Here is a 25,847-nt window from a genome sequence, read left to right on the forward strand (position 1 = left end):
ATCTTGTGACAATACTTAACTTAAAATCTATTTTATCTGATATAATTATTACCACCCATGCTTTATTTTGTTTACCATTTGAGTGGAATACATTTTTTCATGCAAATAATAAACAAAATTTGCTTCACTTTCAGCCAATATGTGCTCTTAATGCTAAAATAAGCTTTGTATAGACAACATATAGCTGATGCTTTCTTTTTATTATTTTAAGCCACTCTGTCTTTAATTGGAGAATTTAATCTATTGTGCTTAAAGTAAATTATTAATATGTAAGTGCATGCTAATGTTATTTAATTTTTTTTCTGTTTTGGTGTGTCTTTTTTTCTTTCTTCCTCTTTTGCTATCTTCCTTTGTGATTTTATGATGTTTTTGGTGGGAGCTTTAATTTCTTCATCTTAACTTTTATGTATTTATATACCCATATATTAAACTAATAAATTAATTTCAATTGCGATGAAAACTATATTTTTACTTCTTTTCTCTCTATATTTTGTGTTAATGTCAGCATTTACAACTTTTTATAATGTTTAAACATTAATGAATTTCATAACTAATTATTTTAATATTTTTCTATTTTAACTTATACTTTGTTAAAAGTGATTTAATCATCACTCTCATAGTATTAGAGCATTCTAAATTTGACTACATATTCACCTTACCAGTAAGTTTTATACTTTCATATGTTTTCATGTTGCTATTTAGTGTCCCTTTTTTTCAACTTGAAGAACTGCCTTTAGCATTTCTTCTAGAGCAGGTCTAGTGGTGATACAATCTCTCGGTTTTTGTCTGGGAGAACATCTCTCCTTCATTTCTGAATTACGGGTTCATCTAGTAAAATATTCTTGGTTTGCAGGTGTCTTTTGTTTCCTTTCAGTACTTTGAATAAATTTGGTTCTTATAGTTTTTGCTTGTTTTTAGAAGTTTTTGTGGAGGAATCGGATCTTGAAGCTGTTTACTCTGCCATTTTGCTGATGTGACTTATTATATATAGATGTGCCATAATTTATTATAAATTATGCTGTAATAAACATCTTTCTATATTTCTGATTTTTTAGCATAGGATAAATTTCCCAAAGTGGAATAACTATGTGAAAAGTTATGAATATTTTTCAATCTCTTCATATTCATTGCCAAATTACCCTTCAGAATTTTAGTTAATTTACATTCCCACAATCAATATATGAAAAGTGTGAATTTCAATACTCCCTCACCTATAATTTAAGGTTTTGCCCATTTAATAGACACATAAAAAAAGCATCTTGTGATTGAACTATCTACTCTCTTAAGAATTCCTCATATAACTTCAGTTTGAATCCATTTATTATTTTGTTCCCTCAGTTTATAATGTACTTTAATTTACCAATTTCCTCAGATGTGTGGGTCCAAGAAGTTACATCATTCTTCTGATGAAGAATACCACATTTTCATGCTCTCTTACATATAAAACTTGAATTTATTTTGTAGTGAATTTGAATGGTGTCTATCCCAAGCTGGTGCCTTTCAGACCTGCAGGACGACTGATCTCCCCACCTTTGCTGCTCTCTGTGATTTTCAACATTCTTCTGAGCCTGGCCATGCACATTGTGGGCTTCATTCTGGTTCAGAGGCAGCCTTGGTATTCCATGGAGATGCATAGGTATGATCATAGCCTTGATTCCAGCTTCCCACATTATAATTTCTATGAAAAATAATCTGGCCCATATAATGGGAGGCAAATGGGTCTTCATTCTGCCAAAGGCTTTGGCTTCTTTAAATCCCTTGGGAAATTTTCCAGTGACTTTCTCTTTTCTGTAGTACAGTTTGATAGTAACATTCATTGGCACTTATCTTTGCCTGTCTTGGATAATGATCTATGATCAGCTTTTCTATCTAGGGTGACAATGCATTGCAGTTTGCCTGGGGAGCCCCAATTTAAGCCTGATATCCCAATGAAATTATTAATATTTTTTTCACATTCAAATCTGTTCCTATTGAATAATAAAATATATGGTCACTTTACTTACAAACGTTCAGAGATCTTAAGCCACTAGAGGGAAGAATTATGACTTACTAAACTCTTTCTTTCTAACATACACACATTTGGTGCCCAAATTATTGAATAAATAACTTTTTTTGTTTGTCTTTCTGTCTGTCTGTCTATCTATCATCTATCTATCCATCCATCTATTCGAAATATAAATCTATCTGTTCTGGTTTCTGTCTCCTTATTTTTTGATATATTCTTTCCCAAAGTGTAGGCAATTATAGAAGTATTGAGGACATGGAGTCTTGTAGATATAAATGCTCCATAGGAGCCTATCATCTTAATTCATTAGCTTCTTTGGTTTCCTTTTTAGTGACTGCACAGTGCAAAATGAAAACATCTCAAAGTTAACTCCTCCACTTGTTCCAGAAAAAGTGGGAAATAATGGTGCCTTCACAAGTTTTGAGAACACTACTATATGGTTCTTGGGAACAATGAACTGTATCATTGTGGCTTTTATCTTCTCTAAAGGAAGACCATTTAGGCAGCCAACCTATAAAAACTGTGAGTAGAATTGTACCAGATCAGAGGTGAGAGGTCATCAGAGAGAAAGGCAAACATGCCTGGGTCATTCAGGGAGCAGCTGCAAAGTTGGCACTTATTCCAGGTTTCCTGCTTTCCACTCTGGGTCTCTGTAAACACATTGCACAACCTTATTTTGGGGTCTTTTACTCCTTCCCTCAAAGCTGCATTAAATACTAAAGTTTCTGTATCCTTCACCAGAAGTTTGTCTCTAGGGTATTTTCATGGGATCGCTCCAAATTGAGAATACTCATTTATTTCTCTACTTGTCAGAATTCATCTCGCAGGAGATGGGGAAAAGGGTCACAGCACTCAGTTGAAACATGTCTCATGCAATGAAGACAGTGGTCAGGATGATATCATGTGGTTGGCAGGCTGGGAGTGGGTCCAACCTAGAAAAACCAGGCTGCAGACAATTGTGGAGGCTCTTGGCCAAAGCACTTCTCACTTTCTTACATTCTGGGCTGGGAGTAGGTTTGTGTTAGCAGAAGTGGGTGAGTGACTTGGTTTTCCTTTGGGGCATTTATTTGGACACCATCGCTACTCCTCTAATTGGGAAAATTTAGAAGCCCAAGATGAAGAATCAATATCCTCATAAAAATTCGTTCAGAGAAAATTGTTTTCCCTTCTTCTTCTTGAAGTACATGATTACAATTTAAATAGTTGTTTATTTACAACCCTCTTTTTTCTCCAGAAAAGAATTTAAGGTAGAAAATTTGCATTAAAGAAACTCAGATAGTTGGATGCTTTTAAGGCACTTATTTTATAATAACTAAAAAAAAATTTAGTAATAATATAAATATATTTTGTTAATGTTATCCTATATATATTTCTCACTTTTATTAATTGAAACTCATAACATGGATGTTAAAATTTCCACTTGCCTCAAGGACATGCACAGAAATTATAGAGGTGAGATCCATTGCATAGAAATGAGTACTTTCCATCTATTATGCTATGTTTGGATGTAGGAATCAAGTAAATTTAATCAGCATTAATCTAGAATATGTCTTTCAATAGATGTGACACTTTATATTCTGATTTCTCTAAATGATAGCTTGTGTTCTTATTTCCTCAGATATATTTGTCCTTGTGCTGGTCATACAGCTGGCTGTGTGTCTATTCATTCTATTTGCTGATATTCCAGATTTATATAGGCGTTTGGATGTAAGTCTTAACATAGAAATATTATGATGTTTTATAGTTATTTAACACCCTGACTTCAAAAAGCAAGTCACAATTGCAATTGACATGAACCCTTGACACCAATTATTCTTTTGGGATGGTACAGTTTTTAAAAATGCCGAATTTACTTATATTTTTTTATTTAAGCTGGTCATGAATTAAAATTCTTTCTAGTTTTAATTTTAAGTATTCAAAAGCGTTGAATGTTTTTCTTTTAAAAGATCCCTTTAAGATTAGAAAATCTATTTATACATTTCTTTTTCAAATGTGAAAGAATTTTTCCCTAAATGCTTCTGTTTAGAAGCTGTTTAAAACAGTTTTGTCCACAACATTTTTTCAATTAATTGTTAAATCTGTATTTACATCTTTTTTTTTACCTCTTTAGAAATGTGTTTTTCGGATATTCATACTTAATTGTCTGTAAAACTTACTTTTAAAGAGTCATGCCTTACCTTGTGAACTCCCTTATTTTGTAAATATGAGATAACTTTGAAGCTCTACAAGAAAAAAAAATTTACATATTCACACAAGGGAAAGATATGCATTTTTATTTTTCTAACCTATCCTACTTTTGAATTACTAAAAGTCCTTTAGACAAGTAAATAGAAATCAGAAGAGTAGACAAAAGGAACTGAGCTTTTTTCACTTAGTACTTTGTAAACCTGCCTCCTTAGCTCTCCATCTCCATCAAAGACAAGTTTCATGAGGGCTAAGATTCTATATTACTCATTCTTGGACAGCCAGTGCCTTGCGTGGTGAATGGCACAAAATGGCAATGACTGACTGACTGATTGATTGTTGTATATCAGGATCCTAAATATAGACAAGCACTTAAAGCACAGTGTATTCTAAACCAACAATACCTTCATGAACCCAGTGTGACATATAAACTAATCTACATTCAGTTTTCATTTTCAAAATTGCATTACTGTGTTTAACAAATTGTCACTGTTGTTAAATGTGTTCATAAATTAAATATTACACATTCACAGAGAAAAATAATGTTTGTCCACTAGTCTTCTAAGTGAGTTAAAACTTCTTAATTCTGCAGAAATTAAAGTTACAACATGTTGGGTTAAGTCACACCCTTTAATAGTGAAGACCCTTACAAGAGTCTGGGTCCTCTGCTATAACAAAATAGAAGACATGTGGTTTGGAGGGAACCTGTGTGAAGTTGTTGCCAGCATGACTGCAAAGAATTCTGCAAAGAATTATTGTTTATCTTAAAAATAATTGCTTTTCTTATTACATAAAATTTATGCATACATTATAGAAATGTGAATATGCAGACATGGAAAATTATAACATTGTTCACTATATCTTTCCATCTTTGAAAATTTATATATTACAAATGTGCATTGACTGATTTATGAAGTTGATTTTATTTTAAATGGAATCATTTAAAATGGAATAATTTAAAATAAAATTTTGCAACATAGCTATTGCTCATTTTTTAAAAAAAATCGTGCGAAATTTTTTTTTAACAGAGAATACATTCACATGACTTAAAATTCAAAAGTTATAAAAGTTATACAGTGAAAATCTCCCTCTATTTATCGTTCCCTAGCTACCAGTTCCCCTCTGTGGAAGCAGTTGATGACACCAATTTATTACACATACTCGAAGACATATTTTTTACATATATATGCAAATATACATATATTTTTATGTGTATATTCTCTCACATTTTCACACAAATAGCAGCAAACTATTACCTTTGTCCAGGTCTTCTGAGCTGGAGAAGTCAGATGAGATAAGATGTGTAAGAAAGATTTTTGAAGAATTGCCTATGGGAGAAAAAATTAAGAAGCCAGAGAGGTTGGGGAAGGCACCATACTGTGTGGGTTTGCCCCTGTGAAGGAGATAGGAAAGAAGGAGGGTGAGATGAATTGAGTTTCAGATTGCAGCACAGTTCTAAGACAGTCAAGTCCAAGTTGCCCATTAGAGGTGTCCAGTGTCTCACAAGAGTGGCTCTGATTAGAAGCCCTGCTGTCTTCAGTTATTAACTATGAACGGTCTATGGGAAGTGTGGCATTAGGGTGACTTTGGTGGTAGATTCTAAGCATAGCAGCTAGAGTATATGCCATTTATCCTGCCAACAGCAGGAGATCTGGGTGGAGCATTTTCATGACTGCCACAATCACATAAACAATCTGCACCTTGTTCTTCCATGTTAGAGTATATTTTGGTCATTGTTCCATATTGGTGCATAAAAGTTCCTCATCCTTTTTTTAATGCTAAAATACTATTTCATTTTATATATATAGTATTTCATTATATATAGTATTATGAAATATATGAACTGTATATGAAATAATATAGTATTTTATTATTTACATATATATACGATAATTTATATGTAGTTCCCTATTGATAGACATTCAGATGGTGTCCAATTTTTCTATTTCAAACAAAGCTGCAATAAAAGAACCATATACATGTATCATTTCAGCCATGTACAAGTACATCTCTAGGATAAATTCCTAGAAATGAATCTGAACTTTTAATTTTAACAGCATTGCCCTCCAGAGGTTTGTACCTGTCTTTATTCTCACCAGTGTACAAGGCAATGTAAGAGGCGGTGCTGGGTACAATACAGTGTACTTGGCTTTGTTTCACTCGTTCATTCATTCATTCAATCAATCATTCATTTAATATATGTATATAACATATATGTCATCCACCCAAAGAGGGCTTAGGGAAGATACAGAGGAAGAGGGGAAATAAACAGATAGAGCCAGCTTGCTTTCAGCCCCACTGGCTCTGTCGGAGAGTTCCCTTGAGACACTGCTGCCTGTGCAGCTATATGCTGAGAGTAAAGCCTTGACCCAGGCCACAGAAGCAGGGCTCAGTTGAGGAGACGTGGCACCAGAGAGAAAAGGGCAATGCTGCCCACGTGGAGGTTTGACACATGTACCCTCAGAGCCTCTTGGGAGTAGAGCCACGTTCCTGTATTCCCTCACAAAAACAAAATAACGCAAGCAAACGAAAGATACTTTTATTATCAGTTTTGGTGGTAAAGTGACCAGATTTATTTTAGAAAAAATTAAGTTACAGAGAATAAAAAGAAGAAAGATAAAAGAAAGAAAGCAACTATCATAGTTCCCAAATCACTGGAATCACTGGATATAATCTTTCCACCCTGTTTTCTGTGCATACATGCATAGAAATACTTACATATATAAAAAAATATATGCACATAATATATACACACACATATATGTATCTACCTATTACATATGTAATTTATAACCTATGGAAACATACACTGTGAACACACAAACATTTTCCAGCACATATTTGCCTTCAGACTAACGGTGCTTCTTCTTCTCCTGCCAGTTGCTCTGCACTCCTCTTCTGTGGAGGGTCTACATTATCATTATGCTCAGCTGCAATTTCACTGTGTCCCTTGTGGTGGAGGTAAGTGCCCTCAGGCTACCCATTACTAGGAGGGGGGCATTTGGGGGGGAGTCTGAGAAAAGAACAGCTTTAGCTGACTAGGCTCAATAGGGCAGCATGAGCAATGCTGTTTCCTCTGATGAGTTCCAAACAAGGCATTTGTTGTCCTATCTGAAAGTAGAGCTGGGGAGAATGGAATGATCCTAAAATCCTATTCATTTCTAAAATTCACAAATCAAGACCCAACTCGATTCATTTTTGGAAATTGAGGTGTAATTCATACACTGTAAAATTTACCTTTTAAAGTATACAATTCAATTTTAGTATATTTATTGAGTTGTTTAACCATCACCACTATCTAGTTCTAGAATGTTCTCATCACCCCAAAAGAAATCCTGTACCCATTAGCAGTCACTCCTCATTCCCCCTTCTTCCTTCTCCATCCCCTGGCAACCACTAATCTTTCTGCCTCTATGGACGTGCCTATTCTGGACATTTCATATAAAGGAAATCATATAATATGTGGCCTTCTGTGTCTAGCTTCTTTCACTTAACAATTTGTATCGTTTTTACTTGGTAATGGGAAGTGAGATTCATAGTGAGCTTTTCCCAGCTTTTATTCTTCAACTTCCACTTGCTGCATTTCTTCAGTAAAATGAGCTTATGCTCCCCATTTCTTTGCTACATGGTTTACTTTCTCTTTTTGCAGTGCTGTTAGACACAAACTCCACTCTTCAAAGCTTACTGTTAGGGGGTACCCCCCAGAAGGCATCCATTTCGAAGGAGAGGTGAGCCGCAGGTTACTATCTGTCCCTATTCTCACTCCCAGTTACAAATCCAGGCTTGTTCCAGGGGAGGGAGATCCATGGTGGGCTGAGAGGACCTGGAGCCTGACTTCCCTGCAGTGCTTTTTAGGCAGGAGCTCAACAAACCTTCGTTACTAAGCAGAGTGAGGACTGCACTGGAGCTGGTGGCAGAACAAGACATAGAATAGAGTACTTGAACTTCTCTCTGGATGCTAAACCAGGGCTTCTCAAACTTGAGTGAGCATCAGAATCACCTGGAGGATGTGTTAAAACAAAGATTGTCCAGCCCTGCCCCCAGCATTTCTAATTCAGTAGATCTGGAGTAGGCACACATTTTTGTTTCTAACAGGTTGCTAGGTGACTCTGGTGCTGCTGGTTTAGAGATCACCCTGAGAAGCACTATACTAAACCATATGGTTTCCAAAACCACCAAATTAATAAAAGAACATCATCATGAGTATCCTCACACTAAGTAGCGGAAAGATGGTCTTTGCACTTTAAGGGACTATGTATCTTTTCCCCAACCACAATCACATTATTTCCTCTGTCTAGTATATCTTTCCCACTTTTGTCTGTTGAAATGCTATCCCATCCTCTATAGCACAGCTGTAATACTATCCTCTTCATGAATCTTTCCTGATGCCTGGATTTGTTAGGGAAGTAACAAAACTTGACTAACAGTGGCTTAAACAATAAAGATGATATTTATTGACTCTCTTAACAAGGACATCAGAGTAAGTGGCTTCAATGGTGGTTTAATGACTTGATGTCATTGAGGAGTACTGTCACCTTTTCTGTCCCACCATGCTTAGATGTTGGTCTTTCATGTTTGTGCTTGTTGCTGACAGTGCCCAGATAGCTTCCAAATAGCTGGAGGTATCAGCAAGTTTTTTCCCCTCAGGAATGAACCTTTTATCAGGAAACAAAAAAAATTTCCTATAGCCCATCTGTGGACTCCCTCTTATGCTTCATTGGTTAGAACTTTGTCTCATTGTTGTACTGAATAGAATTGGATTCTGGGAAAGTGAATGTATGCTAAAAAGTTAGACGGGCATAGACTGTGTATGTGTATAGGTGAGCAGAGAAGATTTGGGAGGAGTGGGCTATAGGGTAATTAAGCAACAAAGTCTGCCATAGTCTTGTAGCAGGAAATCATTCTGCAGTCAGTGTATTTGCAGTTAAGAACGTAAACTGGGGGTATTTTCCCTTGGTTTGAATTCTGGCTCCACCCTTCTTGCTGCCTGAGTTTGGACAGCACTTGCTACTTTACTTTTCTGTGTTTCCTCATCTGTAAAATAGTGATGATAACAGTACCTACCTCAAGGGTTACTCTGAGAATGAAATAGGAACAGTGAAAAGCACATAGTAAGATTAATAAATATATTATTGTATTTTTTCTGTGATAATTATGTTAACTCTTGTGGTACTTACCATTTTTGTATCTTTCGATCATTTGGGGATTTATTTATTCATTCACTTTCCTCAAGCCTTTGTTGACTATGTTCTATGTCCTAGGGCACGATGCGAGGAGAATAAAAATGACAAAGAAGTAGAGCTCACAATCTACCGAGAGAGGGGACAAACGCTATAGTTATCTGTGTATAAATGTCTTCTCTCACCTGCCATTAAACTACAGAAGTACCTCAGAGATATTGTGGGTTCGGTTTCAAACCACCACAGTAAATCCAATTGTAATCTTTTTGCTGGGGGTGAGGGGCACTGCCTTCAATTTGTAAAAAAAAATATGCAACATCTATGAAGCACAATAAAGTGAAACAATAAAACAAAGTAGGCCTGCATGCTGGTGAGAACTCATCTCAGTAGCTGCAGCACCTAAAATGCTGCTTTATTTTAATAGAAGCTGGGTAAATGTTTATTCAATTCTTAAGTGTAAAAAGTGACCCTGCTCATCCCCAGCAGATGGAGTAGGCAATTTGATACTTATAAAAAAGAATGTTTCTCTTTTGTTTCCTATGTTGAGAGAAATCAAGACACTTGTAGATATTTAGTGCAAGTTCCCAAAAGCTTCTACCATGGGAAATAACATTGCAGGGTTCCAGTTCCTACCCCCCAGGCTCCTCCATGAAGTTACCACTTTCCCTGCTGTCAGTAACAAATCAGGAACAAACCAGACCCATTTGTCTTTGATACTGGCAGTCGTAATGGGGAATCATGAACTCTAAGATTTCCTGCCTCAAGAAGCGAGCCTAGCAAAGTCAGTAAAAATCCCAGACTATCATGGATGCAGCCAGATGTTTTCCTCAGGGAGCTCTAGATATGCCTGACAGAAGATATTAAGCATTCCTTGGATGGGCTGTACTAACTGCATAATACCTTGCCAGCCTGTGGTAGAGATAGTTCAGAGAGGTTTTGAAGGACAGGCATAGGGGATGGCTAGCTTCCTTTTGCACAGTCCTGAATATTGTCTGGTCTGTTCAGAGGTCTAACCCTAACCTTAATCTTAGAGCACCCCCAGCAAGCAAGCAGGTTTGAATGAAGCCTTGTTCTTACTTTGCCAAGTTCCATGATCTAACCTTCAGCTGAAAGGCACAAGAGCTGACATTCATAGCTTTATTTCCTCTCCCTTTTTAAAAATTGTTTATGTGTTTGTGCATATATGTGTATGTGTGTGTATATATATATACATATATATACATGTACATATGCACTCATGCATATATATACACATAATATACATATGTATATATACACCTATATGTATACATATGTATATGTATGCATATGTGTGTATATATGTATATATATGCATGTGTGTGTATATAGATATGTGTACATATATGAATTATTTGAGCAGCCAGATTTGGGGGCTTTTTTTTGAGAAATGAAATCTTATCAAGGCATTCCTTTTGTTTGTAGTTCTATTCTGCATTTAATTTGCAATGTAAAGTGACAGGACAAATTATCTCTCAGGGCTTTAGTCTCCTTTTCCAGAGCAACAAAGTGATACAGGTCATCATATTTCTAGAATTGTAAAAAAGCTCAAGGCATGGCATAGAGCACTAAAGTGTTGCGCGCATGTGTGTGTGTGTGTGTGTGTGTGTGCGCGCGCGTGTGTGTGTGCATGTGTGTGTTGTTTTGTTTCATTGTTTTATTTAAAGCCTGCTAAGATTTCCTGCAGGCAAACTAGATTTTAAAACAAGTAATTGGTTACCTATGATCCTGGCTTATCCCAGCTTCAAGGAGAAATATTGCTCTCGTGTTAAATTAAGGAGGACAAAAACCTTGCTGTAGGAAAGTAGAATAACAGATCTGGCTAGGTGAGCACTGAGGTTTGAAAGATGCTGATAAAATCGTTACATGGATCTCTAAGAGCCTGCAGGTGGAGGATCAGTTTTTATAGGAAGATTCAGACCAGCTGTCCTCTATTATTTCCATGAACAATGGGACTCAACTGTCAAAGATGGGTGGATTTCAAGAAAACTACAATCTCCTGTAAAGTTCTAATTCTGTGGGACAGCTTGGCTTCTCATATTTTTTTCTTTCATGATAACTTTTAGGATGGTCAACCTTTGTGACTAAACATGATAAAAATGAAAAACTAACATGATAACCTCTCATACACTCTGTATTGTAACCTAAAACTTGGGCTCTATTCAAGGCTCGGTCTAAATCATGAAATAAAATGGAATTCCAAAATGTTTCCAAAAGACGTATCTTTTGTAATCTTAAAAAAATGCATTGCAATGAATATCGTCCACGAAGGTTAGAGGTATATATGAATATGGCCATAGTGCATAGCCATTTATTAAATGAATAGTTCAGAAGGGTGAGAAAGGAGGCAGCTAGGCCATGCCACGCCCTGCATTATTAAAAGATTTATATAATCCTTATAACAAATCTAAGAGGAAAGAATTATCATTTCCAATCACTGAGGCTCACATAGAGTAATTAATTTGCCCATAGTAGGTATCAGAGCAGAAACTCGAATTTAGATCTTTCCGACTCCAAGACTGTGGCTCATATTACAACTTTACTAACCTCTGTTCATGACTGTGCAGTGTTGTGCCAAGGTACACCAAAGCCACATCATACATGTGGCCCATCTTTCTATTGGATCAATTCCATTTGGTGGTAATTTTAAATGTCATTTTATATTAATTAAAATATGGATGCGGTAAGGAGTGAACTGTGGAATTTGAACGACTTTAAATTTAATTCATATACGGGATTTGGAAGAAATTTTATTCTCGAAGCAGACTATTTCAAGCTATGTTTCCAGATTCTTGAAACTATGCACTTCTCTCTTCTTCCAGAAGAGTTCCTTACATGGAAAAGTTTGAGAGGCTGAGACCTATTGTGTGAAACCACCCTGGATTTGTTTGTCCAGGGTTGAAGTCCTTGGTCAGGCTGGATTTGAGCAGTCAATGCAGTGATACCTTATTGGGATCTATGGAAGGTCGAAACCTGGAAACACTTGACCTCTGATTGTAAAGAGTAACTCTTTTATTTTGCAGGAGGCCATTATTGAAAACCGAGCCCTGTGGATGATAATCAAAAGGTGTTTTGGCTATCGATCAAAAAGCCAATATCGAATATGGCAGAGGACTTTGGCAAATGACCCCAGTTGGCCCCCATTACACCAAACCTCCTACTCTGACCTGCCAGCGTGTGGCAGGGGAGTGTCTTACAGCAATCCTGTGTTTGAGAGCAACGAGGAACAACTTTGAGGGCAATGGATAGCCACGTTGAGAAAATATAAAAGCAATGACAAAAGGGACCAGTTTCAGTGATTTTTAAGCAATGAGACTCTTACAATATCAGCGGGAGTTTTTGGAATCAAAAACCTGTTCAATCATGGTGACAAATTAAAGTCCGTTTGATAAAATACATTCTGTAAAGCAGAACACTGCCCTGGAAGAGTGCTTTCCTCTTGGCTTCTGAAAGTGTTAGAAGTGTTTGGTGAATCAAGAATGGACCAAGGATGGTGAAGGGCCAAGAGATTGGAGGGTAAAGATGTACTCTTTCTTCTTAAATGATATATTTTTTAAATAAGTTGAAGGAAGGTAGCACTATGTATAGTCATAGAATTGTATTTTTTAAATAAGTTGAGGGAAGGTAGCACTATGTATAGTCATAGAATTGTAATATGTTAAACATCATTTTTGAATTCTTATTTCATTAATAGAAAAAGGAAAGCGTGGGAATCATCACACCAATCTTTACTGTCTAATTTCCTTTCTCTTGTAGTGCTTTTCAGATTTGAGACTTTTTTTCTACTTCCCGCCTTCCCCTATGTATTAGTAAGTTCAGGCTAAGCTGATGCTGCAGTAACAAACAACCCCCATATCTCTGTGGCTTCACACACTAGAACTTTCTTGGCCCAGGTGACTCTTTAGAATAGCTCTCCTCAGAGTGGTGACTGCTTCAATCTGATGACTCCACTGACTCAACAGAAGGACCCCATGTTTACTATGATAGGAGAAGGAAGAGACTGAAGATGATAACACAAAGGCTATATACTGCTTCACTCCAAAAGCAACGCACATCTTTTCTACCACTTGCATCTCATTAACCAGGGATTAGCAAAGGACCTGGGGAGTATAGTCTCCTGTATTTATGGCTGACTTCGAGGGCATGTGACCTGTATAGTCAGTCACACAGGGCTTATGCTTCAAAGTGCCTCACATATGGTTTAATGCTCTGCTGTTGCCATCTTGAAATTTTTAATTTTTGAATGAAGGTGCCACGTTTTCATTTTGCACTGGGCCCCACAAATTATGTCATTCATTCTGCTTGTATTCCTGGGAAAGGAAAGAAAGTGGCACATATCAAAGAGCCCTGGTAGGGTCCATTACACTGATCTCCTGACCCTATGAACTTATTCTGTGTTTTAAGAAACCTTCATCTCACCTGCCAACTCCAGGAATTTTCACTCCTCTGCTCTATCGCTTCTGAGAAAAGTTACTCTTGTGCTACAATGTAATACATTATCGGATAACCTACACATTTCTTAAGATTGAGGCTTCAGTATTCAGAAAACGAAAATTTCCCTTATTTCATCACTATTACAGTTTGGTTATATTGGATTCATTCAGCATAGAAAATACCCACATTATTGTTAGTTTAGCAGGCAACACTGAATTATCAGAGGACATCCACAAATACTATTTTAAAGCAAATGCAAAATTTTCATTATGAACATCAAATTCTAGGTGAATGTTCTGGGCAGGGGTGAGTGTCCTGGCCCAGGATAAGTAGCTGGCTTTTCTTCTTATCAATAGCATCTGCGGTCATTCTCTTCCCTAGCTGAACTCTTGAGCACTGTTTGTGGCTCTGTGACCACGAGTAATTCTGGGAACATGGTGTTTCCCATCCATGAAGGTACCTAGGTGCTTCGGGTTTTAAAGTAGAGTATGAAGAATCATTAAAATAGGCTGCAGAATCATTGTCTTCCTTGGTACAGAAAGAAATATTTCCTTTTACAAAGTCAGCCTCAGCAGTTACGTGACAACTCTGGAAAAGTTTTTCTAAAACTTATAGTTTTTCTCATTTTTCAAAAGTGGAGGGCTGTGGACAGGGCAAGCTGGAGATGGTCTATCTAGTGATGAGCAAGAACAGCGTGCACAGTTCGTAATTAGGAGAGCTCTTGCCAAGTGTTGTCACCTTCACTAGCTCATTTGAATTACACAATTCTCCCATACTCACACAAAGAAGGGCTTATTATCTCCACCTTACAGATGAGAAAACTGAGACCTGGGCCTCAGACATAATCTACTGAGCAAATCTTCTGTGGCTTCCAAATGCTTCCTTATTACAAAGCTCCAGCAGGGCGGGGGTGCTTAGTGTGATCTCACAGGTAAACAAAGAATGAGTTTCTTATTTGTTAGATGGAAGGAAGCAACCCTGTGTTAATATAAGAGCCTTTTATTCAAATGAATTCCAGGCATCCTGCCAGGCTTGGGCTAGAGGTATGTTAAAAAAAAAAAAAAACAAACAAACAAACCACAAAGCCTGAGTGTCTGTCTTTCTGGGATTGAGTTGCTTTTGCCTTGATTCTAAGTAATTCCATCCTCAGCAATTTGCACGTGGCTGATGGGGAACAGGGATGGAGGACTCTGGTTCTCCACCAGCCAAACAGTCCTAAAATCTTTGCCAAAAGGAACTGATTCTGAAGACTGTACTTAAGACTAATTATATTTTAGAGGCAGTAACTGAAGGAGCAGGAAGTGCTTAGTCTGGAAAAATGGGGTATTGAAATGTGAGAATTGTATTTAAATCCTTGAAGGGTTGTTGTGGGAAAGGTTCTGACCTGTGCCAGGTGGCATGACCAGTGGATAAACAGCATAATGGAAATGGCTTCAGGCTGACACAAAGACCACTGCCCTAATAGCACGATGGAAGTGGAAGCTAGTGACCTCATGAGGTGTGCACTCTGTGACACTGGAAATGTAAGTAGATATTCAAAGACCAATTGCAGAAGGAAGTCAAGTGTCAGATGAAACTCAACTACCCTCAAGATGCCTTTCAGGCTAGATACGTCCAGTGTCTCAGTCTTATGCTGTAATGTAAACCATTTATTGCTGCTTCCCACAAAGAGTATCAGAATGATACTTGTGGGGAGATGGGCTGGGAAGAGGGCTCCCAGCCCTGTGAGATCCTATGGTGTGGACAAATAGATTTGACTGCTCTGTAGCTTGGAAGGTGGCTTCTAATGGGAATAAAAGCCTAGAAAACAGGTGTACAGTGAGGGGTCCTAACTGCCAAATTGACAGCTGTGGAATTCTAATGTGTGCATTTTCTTAGAAAGAGGAGTTTCAAAAAATTGAAGAAAAGGACATCGGAGAATGTCCCAACCCAAAGGCAGAGCTACCTGTGCCAAATATGTTTTTCTGAGCAGAACTAGAAGAAGAAAAGAACACAGAAATCTGATTCAAATAATTTGAGAGGGTCCCTTGTATGTGCATCCCAAGGTAAACAGCTGTTACCCACAGAGAAGAACCTTGACTCCAGGCTCTCCTCACTAAATATGCAATGATCTGAGAATAGAAATATGCCTGTGCCACGTGTCCTTATGTGCTCACAGAAGTGTACATATATCCACTTGCAGATGTGATGACTAGGGAAAGTGATTATTTATTCAGAGCCATGTATTTAGTTTATGCTATATAAATTATTCTGTACAAAAAAAGCAAGTAGAATCTATAATTCTGTTGTTCTAAAATTAGCCTCTCTCTTTTTCTGTAGTGATTTTACTCTAGCCAATAAAATGGTGTGTCCACTCTAGTAGTGTTGAATCAAAGCCACATCTTTACAAAGTTCTAGTCAGTTTTACAAAGTTTTTAACACTGCAGATGCCATTATTCCTCGCTTTGTATAGAGGGTATTACAGTACACAAAATATTTTTATATACTCTCTCTCTCATTTAAACATCATAACGATTTTAGGAGGAAGGCAAGGCTAAGACTGCTAACTTCTTGCTTTCGATGAGGTATCAGATCTTCCAAAAAGCTCAGTAACTTGTCCAAGTGCACATAATGACTAAGTGGAGCTGGATTCAGAGGCAGGACCTCTGTCTGCAAGTTCCCTGCTGTATCCCTCTCCCTCATTGTTTGCCCTGGATGAAATATTTGTAGCACTGAAAAACAAGAAGGTAAGCAAGACAACCATCCAAGGAATTGCCACCATAAGCATAATTTCCTCCAGAAAGAGTGTTCATTTTCATATACATTCTCTTGAATCTGACCATCAATCAAAGAAGAGATCAACTCCCACAGTGGAGAGAGTAAAATCGTAAAATCAGAGCCCTATGAGCCTATTTCATGTGGTCAGATAAAGTTGTGGGTTCTGACTTCAGTCTCCAGAAGTAGAAAACTATATCCCTGCTTGGACTTTGCTCAGCTCCTGTTTGTACAATTTTTTTAGGGTCATATAGAGTCTCTCTTGGTCTGAACTATGCTCACTCCTTTATGCATAAAAAACTTGAAAACTTTAGTAGCCAAACAATGTTCTGTCTGCCCTTTGGTTTCCAATAGACTTGTTAAAATGACTCTCTAAACTTTATCAACAAAATGACTTTTTTCAAAATTGAACAAACATACAAATAACAACAACAAAACATACTTCTCCTGGACTAGTTTAGAGAGCATTGGCCTCCAATACACCCAGCTTGTTCTTTCCTCAGGAAGACTGCATTTGCCGTTCTTTCTGCCTTGAATGCTCTCCCCAGCCCTACCACTCCACCAATCCCCCACCCTCATGGCTGACTTCCTCTCCTTCAGGTTTTAGCTCATTTGTCCCTTCTTCAAAGAAAACTTCCCTGACTACTTTACCTAATTGTGTCTTTGCCCCACTAGCTGGGTTTATTTTCTACATAGCACTTGGCCTCCACTTCAGGTGGTTGAGTTTGAAAAAATACTACTCGTTCAAGATCACAAATCTAGAAATGGGAGGCCCGAGTCTAACATCCAAGTCCACTGACTTCCAAATCAAAGTCCTTCATGTTCTTTGTACCTAGCCATATATTGCTAATCAAATTAGCTAATCCACTGAGGAGAAGAATGTAGGACGTTGTGGAACAATGTCCATGGTTGATTGAAGAGCACTCAAAGGGTTGTCCAGATCCTTCCAGTCTATTTCCTTGCTGTCTCATCTCGACTCTCTTTACTGAGAGTTTCAACTCTGTGAAGAGTCTGACAAAGCACTGGCCTCTGGTAAAGGCTTCACACTCTGTTGAGTCTGAAGTTGTGGATGAGGGTGACTATGCTGCTGAAAACTCTCACATATGTCGCATGTAATATCCACTGCACAGCTCAAAGGGGCATCATTCACATTATGTTGCAAGCCAAAAATGATGGCTCTGTGTGATATCAAGAAGGCATTGCGGGTGAGGACTTTTACTTTTGTAGCCACAACCACGTTTATGCAAGAAGAGTCCCCCCTGTTCCCCCTCCAATCAGTTTCTAAGTCCCTGCACTCTTTCTTGGCAGTGTCTCTCATGCAGACCCTCCTCTCCAGGACCCTTAGCCACCACTTGTATGACTAAAGAGCCTCTTAATTGCTCTCCCTGACTGAGCTCTTTCTTCTATCTTTGCTTTTCAAAGTCCTTATGAATTCTGTTATCCAACTCTGATCATTTCACATCTGTGGTCAGAAACTCTTCACAGTCTAAATTATCTACCAAATAAAGCAGAGATTGCTTAGTAAGAAATTCAAGGCCCTTTGCACTGGCCACATCTGACCTCCTTTCAGACATTTCTCCTTGTACTTAGTAATGCAACTATTATTTCTAGCATTCAGTAACTACTTCTTCCCAGCATATAGTAACTTACGTTCTCACATCAATACCTTTGTTCGTGCTGTTTTCTCTTTGGGGGCATCAATAATTCTTATTCTTATCTCCACACATCAAAACCCCACCCATTTCTCAAGATCCAATTAGGATGTCACCTGATCTGCCAAGCCAGAAGGGAGATTGCTTTACTGCACACGAATCACACTCTACATACCCAGTCTCTGTGTGGCACACGGCTTTTTTTATCTTATATTATGATCCCGTGCTATTTCACCTTCTTCCAATTCCTATGCAACCCCACTTTAACTAGAAAGCACATTCTCAGGGTAGAGACCAAGCCTGATTCATTTTATCTTCCCACTCTGCACCTAGCACAAGGCCACAGTTGGGGCTCAGCAAGCAGCTGTGGCATGATTGAATAAAAAAAATATGTAATCACTGGGACATTTTGTTGATTTATTTCTCCTGCTTTGTCTGTGAACATCTGTTTTCCACCCAGTACAAAGAGTTTAACTAAAACAATAGGACTATGAATAAAAACAACCCAAAGTACAAAGTATAGTGATTCCAATGTTGTGCTTAATGAGTTTGGTTGTCCATTTACACAGTGGGCGTGTAGAGGTGGGCTGTGATAATTGGAGGGTTTGGGTATATACTACAAAGACTATCACAATATGTAGAGGGCTTTGATGCTTATTTGCACATGAATGCACAGACTCTTCCAGGAGGATACTCAACCCAAGGGAAGAGAGAAACTAGACAAACAAACTTGTTTAAAACCAAACAGTTAATTTTAAGGAACAGAGACAAAATTTGAATATGTATTTTTTGAACTGTTCTCTGATTTCACCCTTTAGGAACTTTTGCAAGGGCCTGAGAAAGAGAAACCCATGATAAAATGATAGAGAGAGAGAGAGAGAGAGAGAGAGAGAGAGAGAGAGAGAGAGAGAGAGAGAGAGAGAAACACTGTGTGGTCTGTGTCAGAGTGTAATAAAAGCAGAGCAGAGAGAACCTACCTGTGGGCTCTGTCGTCTGGCAGTGGGGTAACTGTGGGAGCACAGTTAGAAGATGCATGTTGGTAGTGGCTGGGGGGATCACACACAGACACATAGGTGACATAAACAGTCTGAGCATGTCTCCAAATGGCTAAAGGAGATAAAAGGTGGTTAAAAGAGATTGAGAATAACCAGGAATGACACATAGTGACATGCAATTATAGAGGCCTGGAGTACCCTGCAACCAATTTCAAGCTCAGGCAAGAAGACCCAAAGAACGCATGACAGCAGTAGAAATCATCTCAGAGTGACTTGTACAGCTAGCACAGGTTGCAGAAGGGAAGAGCATGCTGTAACCAGGAGTCCTGCATGCAGCATTCTGCGGACCTTCTTAATGACTCAAGAGGGACTTCAGAGTGGAGAGGCTTCTGTGATCCTGTTTTTGACCACTGTCTCAGGTTTATGTGACCAGGGAAGCATAAGTTATAAAGATAAGAAAGATATCTCCCCATTAGGCAAATACCCATTTGATGAAAGTTCATGCAGAAACACTTAGTGGGACAACACTCTGAGAAAGCAGCACAGAGCCCCAAGGCCACTCTATGTTCTCGATCTGCTCGGGAACTGAGCAAAGCCAGTACAAGATAAGGTGACACCACAGCTGGCTGGATGCTCTTTCCTGAAAGCTCAGCCAGTTTTCTTTTGACTCAGCCAAAGGGTTAGCCTTGAGAATTTGATAAAAGCTTGAAGAGCCTCAAGAATTCAGTCATAATTCATGCTAATTAGAAACTGGTTAGATCTGGTGACAATTTTGTAGGTTTGGATCCTCCCTATGTGGATGCTGGAATCTGATTTGGTCTGGATGCCAAGAGTCATATTTGAGAAAGGACAAATCTTTGTATCTGCCCACATCTCACCTTAGCACAGCAGACGGGATGTTTCACAGGTGTCAGAGTGGGTGGCTCAGGCCAGCAGGAAATCGGGCCTGCACCTGGAGCCTGAGTGAGGGCAAATACAAAGTGACATTTGTGGGCAAAGGAACAGCCACACTAGTTAAAGTCATAGGCTCTTGATCGGTACCCCATGCCTGACCACATACATCATCAGGAGTCATACAGCACTTTGTTAGATAAAGTCAATCTCAAAATTGTCTCTTCTGGTCAATGGCATATGGCAGTTAAGAGTACACATTTAGGAGTCAGGTAGGTCTGAGCTCTAATCCAGACTTCTCTGATTTGAGATTTTGAGTAAATTAGTCACTACGTTTATATCTTAGTTTCCTTGGCTATTATTTATTACCTCATGCACAACTGCAAAAATCAAAGGAGAATAAATGTGGCACATAATTTCTTTTCCTACAGCTCTCAAGCTTTAAGGAGGATTCTTAAATCTTGGCCTTGCACATAGCATAGCTATTTAATGTGTTGTGTGAATCAGTAAAGTAGTAAATAAATGAATGCATACATGAAGAATGAATGAACTAATGAACGTAGTGCACACTTCTAGAAATTGAATAAATATAATTCTATTTTAATTAAAATGTAATTATCTATGATTTATTTATTATTTAAAATTATTCTTTATTTAGTCAATCTGTATATTCTTATTTATTTAAAATAAGATACAGAGTGACTTACCGCCAGCCCGCGTTTACAGAATCAATTAGTGGCACTTAGAATGAATCTACTTTCTTCTTAGACTTCTTTTTGCAGCCTTTCTTGTCTCATTTGCCTATCATGAAGAATTGCTTTATAAATTGGCCCTTCTTGAATGATTTCCAAGAGGTAGTGTTTAGCAGGTCTTTTTGCTGTCACATCACGTTAGCCCATCTCCATGGGGAATAGTCCACAGCACTTCATAGGCGTCTTTCTGGAATGATTCTCAAAGCTGACCAATCATGAAAATCCCTAAGGAGTTTATTAGAAATAAAGTCCAGAATCAAACCTCAGGCATAATTGGAATCTCTGGGGTAGGTCCTGGGAAGCTGTAACTTTTCAAGCTCTCCAGGCGATTCTGATGATAAATCAGGTTTAGGAACTGTAATCCCAAAAGAATAACAGATTATTTTCCTAAATGTGTTATCTTGCACTTGTTCCTATAAAGACTCTTCTACCAACTACTACAGTGTTGACAGAACATTTTGTGGTATATTTCCTTTGGAAGTCCTATGCATTCTCTACCTCATATTATAAAAGCTGTCCCTGGTGGAAAGAAACTCAGGTGGGAAGAAATCTTTTAAAAAAAAAAAAGCCTCCAATCCCTCAAGGGAACCCAATTAAAACCAATCCTTGGTAAAACCCCAAAGAACGCAATCCTGAAAAAAAAAACAACCGCCGGCCAAAGTCAAAGGGGAAAAAAATGCCAACAACCAAAAGGAAAAAAAAAAAAAGGGGCCTAAAAACCTGGAATCCTGAAACCAAATGAAAAATTAAGCAAAAAAAAACAAAACAAAAAAAAAAAAAAAAAAAAAAACAACCCCTAACAAAATCAAACCAAGTCAACCCTCAAAATAAAAAAAAAAAAGAAAGAAAAACTGATTCTGGACCATGTTCAGGTCTGAATTTCTTAAAAGAATCCCCATCTCTCCAACTGGGTTAGATCATCTGGAATTGATTAGTAAGAAATCAACTAGCTTCAGGACATCAATTTAGAGGTTTATATTCTTCTTAGGATAGATCTTGGGATCCAGCTCACTCTGGAATACCTAAATCCATTCCTTATTTTTGTAATCATCCCACCTCACCCCAGTTTTTTTCTTCCTGGGGAGGCCTCTTGAGTTGACAAATGAAATTGAACCCCTGTTCTTAGAGCAGAAGCAACATCAATTTCAGAAATGCCTTTCCTTTTCTGTTCAGCATCCTTTACTGGGCTCAACGGTCATCAGCATTTCCAATAGCAGTGAGGAGAGCAGAGATGTGAGTTTAGTGTTCACCAATGTATTGATCCGATAGTACCAGGCATTTTTTTTTCTTTTTCCTTTTTTTGGCCATTAGTCAGACTCCAGTTGATTACTTACCTGACGCACATAGTTAACACCTGAGTCATTCTTGCTGGCATTTACTAAGTGCTCAGCCCAAAAGCCATAAGGCTGACAGTCTATGTAGATTTGTTCTTGTGGCCAGTCCTTCAGATATACTCCTCCTTAGTTTGCCATCATCCAGGCCTTCCTCTTTTCCATCCTGTAGTCACCTCTGCGTGGTTTTGCCTTTTTCACCAGACTCTGATCCTCTAAGGAAAAGGATCTAATCTGATCCATCTCTTTACCCCTCACTGAGATCATAGGGCCTATGTGGAGAGACTGCTAGATGAGCACAAAATTCATTTCCTCTTCCTCCTAACACATAAGTGGACCACATTTCCTAGTAACCTTTGCAGCTAGATGTGATCATCTGACTGAGTTCTAGCCTATCTTCTAGCACAAGTACATAGTATCTCTATGTACTATGTACTTGTGCTAGAAGATAGGCTAGAACTATCTTTTCATACAGTCATAGCAGCTTTTCATACAGTCTTAGCAGCTCCAAAGCCACATGTTGAAGATAATGGAGACACAAAATGGAAGGACCCTGGGCCTCTGAATCACTGCTTAAAGGAGGCCTCCCTCCCCTTGTAAAAGGTATTCAAAAAGAGTCAGGAGGCTTTGGCTAGAAATAGATGATGAAAATTTATTCAAGGATCTTAGGATTTGCAAACCATAAACACAACAGGGTAATTTTCTGAAGGAGGAAGAAAAGTACATTCTTGAGAAGAATCAGTTCTGCATTCTTAGCCCCTAGATTGGTCCAAGATGGTTTTCATCAGATGTCCAATAGTATTCATCAGATGTTCAGTGGTGTAGACAATGGACCATTTTCTTTTTGAGGTCATTCAGATGGTTAATTGATGGTTTGATGTATGTCCAGACATTAACACATAACACAGTGATGTACATCCAGGTATTAATGTAGGACTGGAAAGTTCAAAAGTTTAAGTTTTCAGTATTAGTTAAAACAAAAAATAAACATTGTTTTGTGTCTCAGCCCACTTGATGTTAATAATTTAGCAGCTTGACCACAGTGACTCAGTTTTATTTTTCACTCTACTTTTCACCTTCTTCTGCTGCTCCACCAATGCCCTGCCAACAATCACAGCTTAGACCCACATTTCTACTATGTTAAATCTCTGAAAATTGTTATCGTTTATTGTTGGTATAGCAGTCAGCTTACCTTAACAGTCTTGCCCATGTAGATGTTCAGCAATATTTTTGAAATGGAAATCTCTAGTAAGGCTCCAGTGGTCAGTAAAGAAAACACCAAGAGAGCTTTGAAATCTAGATAGACATGCAAATCTGAATTAGTTTCTCCTTTATGTCAAGGGGAAGTGGGAATAGGGAATCTTTCCCTGCCAAGTAGGAGAGTTAGGCATGGTTCAAATACACTCCACCAAGTCTCTTGCCTGTTTATTTATTAGTCTCTTGGACTAGAGGTAGAGACATGCCCCTTTTTCCTAATCTACATAATCCCCACCCACCCACCCCTCTGCTTCCCATTCTTTACCTCTCCAGGATCAGAGCAGAGTTCTAGAGAAATTATAGCAGGAGAAGAAGTCATATTTCCTGGTGAAAATAAGCTAGACTAGAGATGGGAAACCCAGCTCTGAGTCCTGGATCTGCCATTATTTTGCTGTGCAGCTTTGAGCAAACCTCTTTTCTATCTTTGCGTTTCTTTTTTGTTTTCTGGAAATTGTGTTTTGAGTCAGAGATTGTGGGCGTTGATGAGATGCTCTCTCAACCATTTACTTCCTCTAGCTCACTCTAGATGGAAAAGGCCTTTAAAGTTCTAAGACTTGGTTTGTGGAGGGATTATAAATTCTTCAGAATCCTGGTGGGCGTTAGCAGGTTTAGGGATGCAGGAAGGAGTGAATCAGACATTAATCCTGTCTTTAGTGAGTTCACAGCCTGGAGGAAGCTACTCCCACCAAAAGGCTGAGGCTGCTTCTCCCACAAGACACCCTTTCATCTTCCTCCCCCACTCCTGCTCCTACTTTACTCCCTTGCTACATACATAAATACTATAGGTGACTCTTCTATAGGGGGCCGGGGATGGGGGGTGCCTTCAAGGGCCTGGCTAAGGCAGAGATAGACTGGCTCTATCTTACTTATGGGCATCTGACACTAGATCCTTTAAGCTTTAGAATCTGTTGCAGATCCTCCAAGAGGTAGGCTTTAAAATAGAAGTGATTATTTTCTCCAGGAAACATGTCCTCTGGTGGCTAAAGCAAGTGTTCAGCATTTACAGACCCTCAAGATTATCTAATACAAACTTTGAAATGATGACTTAATTATCTCTATGGTGAATAGGCCAAATGTCAGTATACACACTTCTGGCGTCCGAAAGCTCATTATCTCGACGGCATTTGTGAACAGTTGCGATTATTAGAAGATTTTATGTTGAACTGAAGGAATGTTTATTAGTAGGAAGAAGCTGAGGTCTCAGATCTTGGCTAGTAGAGAGTCCTTTTGCCACATACAAAGAAAATATACATATCAGCCAAAGAATGGATCAACCAGTTTGACTTGGTTTACAAGCTCGTTATGGCTGGGCACATCAGTTTATATTCCAACTCATGGCTCAACATTCCTCCTCCTTCTTCTATCCTATTCTTTTTAATTTCTCTTGAAACCCCCAATACTCCTAAATTTCTCACCCTTCTTGAGCCTTTTCATATATTCCATTCTCTTCTCTGGCCTAGAGTGTGCTCACCATTCCTTCCACCTGGTTAACTTCTCATCTTTGGGATGTCAACATAAATGTCACTTCTTTTAGGAAGCTCTTCTTATCCCATTAAGTCTGAGTTCGATGTCCTTCTATTTAAGAAGCTGTTTACTTGTCTGTCTCTCCCAGATAACTGTAAACTCCCCCGGGTAGTGACTCTCCTTTTCACTCCTAAATCCAAAGGGCCTAGCATAGTATCTGGAACATCTGCTGTTCGAGATATGATTGCTGAATAAAAAGTTAAGCAAAGTTGCTGTGAATGTTATATTTTGTATCTTTGGGCTATAAGTAATAGAAACTGCAAATGACAGTGGCTTTATTAAGAACAATTATTATATACTTAATAAAATGTGTAGAGCTAGATAGTCCCAGGCTTAGGTCCATGGCTCAGTGGTGTCAGAATCTAAGCTCTTTTATCTTTTTCTCTACGAACATGGTGATTTTCATCCCCCTCAAGATCTAAAGATGACTGTCATGCTCCAAGCATTTCATCACCACACATCACTCTTAAAGAAAGGAACAAAAGATAGAATAGGAAAAAAGTTCTCTCTTTCATCAACAGGATAATCTTTCTCAGAAGACCCCTACCCCAGCTATCTTTCCTTTGTATTTTATTGTTGAGAACTGAATAACATGCCCACTCTTAGTCAAATCATGACTCATCCTTGGTGCTTTTATCTTAAGTCATTCTGCCTAGACAAAATAAGTATTCTTTTAGCAAAAATATTAGCGAGTAGTTGATTGTTAAGAAGTGAATGATGACAGCCTCTCAAGTCTTTAATTAGACTTTGCTAAAATCTAAGACTCTTATCTCCGAATCTGAGCTCTGCTTTAGATTGGTGCTACTTAAAATGAACATTTGTGATGGCATATATTTCTTTAGTTACGGGCACCTCAGTAGCCTCTCTGGC

General features: G+C 38.3%; 2 protein-coding genes across 2 annotated transcripts in view; both read left to right on the plus strand.

Annotated features, from left to right (window-relative positions):
- ATP13A4 (ATPase 13A4) overlaps positions 1-12,927 on the plus strand; it is a 126,065-nt gene extending 113,138 nt beyond the window's left edge. Inside the window, exons 26-30 of the mRNA XM_011381415.1 lie at positions 1,465-1,636; positions 2,337-2,527; positions 3,624-3,712; positions 7,070-7,150; positions 12,411-12,927. Of these exons, the coding sequence (XP_011379717.1) occupies positions 1,465-1,636; positions 2,337-2,527; positions 3,624-3,712; positions 7,070-7,150; positions 12,411-12,623 (746 nt within the window). The 3' untranslated portion in view covers positions 12,624-12,927. The remainder of the gene's footprint in view (positions 1-1,464; positions 1,637-2,336; positions 2,528-3,623; positions 3,713-7,069; positions 7,151-12,410) is intronic.
- A 2,363-nt stretch (positions 12,928-15,290) lies between these two features.
- ATP13A5 (ATPase 13A5) overlaps positions 15,291-25,847 on the plus strand; it is a 109,531-nt gene continuing 98,974 nt past the window's right edge. The window contains exon 1 of the mRNA XM_011383325.1: positions 15,291-15,344. Coding sequence (XP_011381627.1) covers positions 15,291-15,344 — 54 coding nt within the window. The remainder of the gene's footprint in view (positions 15,345-25,847) is intronic.

The sequence above is a fragment of the Pteropus vampyrus genome, unplaced genomic scaffold (assembly GCF_000151845.1).
Source record: "Pteropus vampyrus isolate Shadow unplaced genomic scaffold, Pvam_2.0 Scaffold14, whole genome shotgun sequence".
In the NCBI taxonomy this organism is placed as follows: domain Eukaryota; kingdom Metazoa; phylum Chordata; class Mammalia; order Chiroptera; family Pteropodidae; genus Pteropus; species Pteropus vampyrus.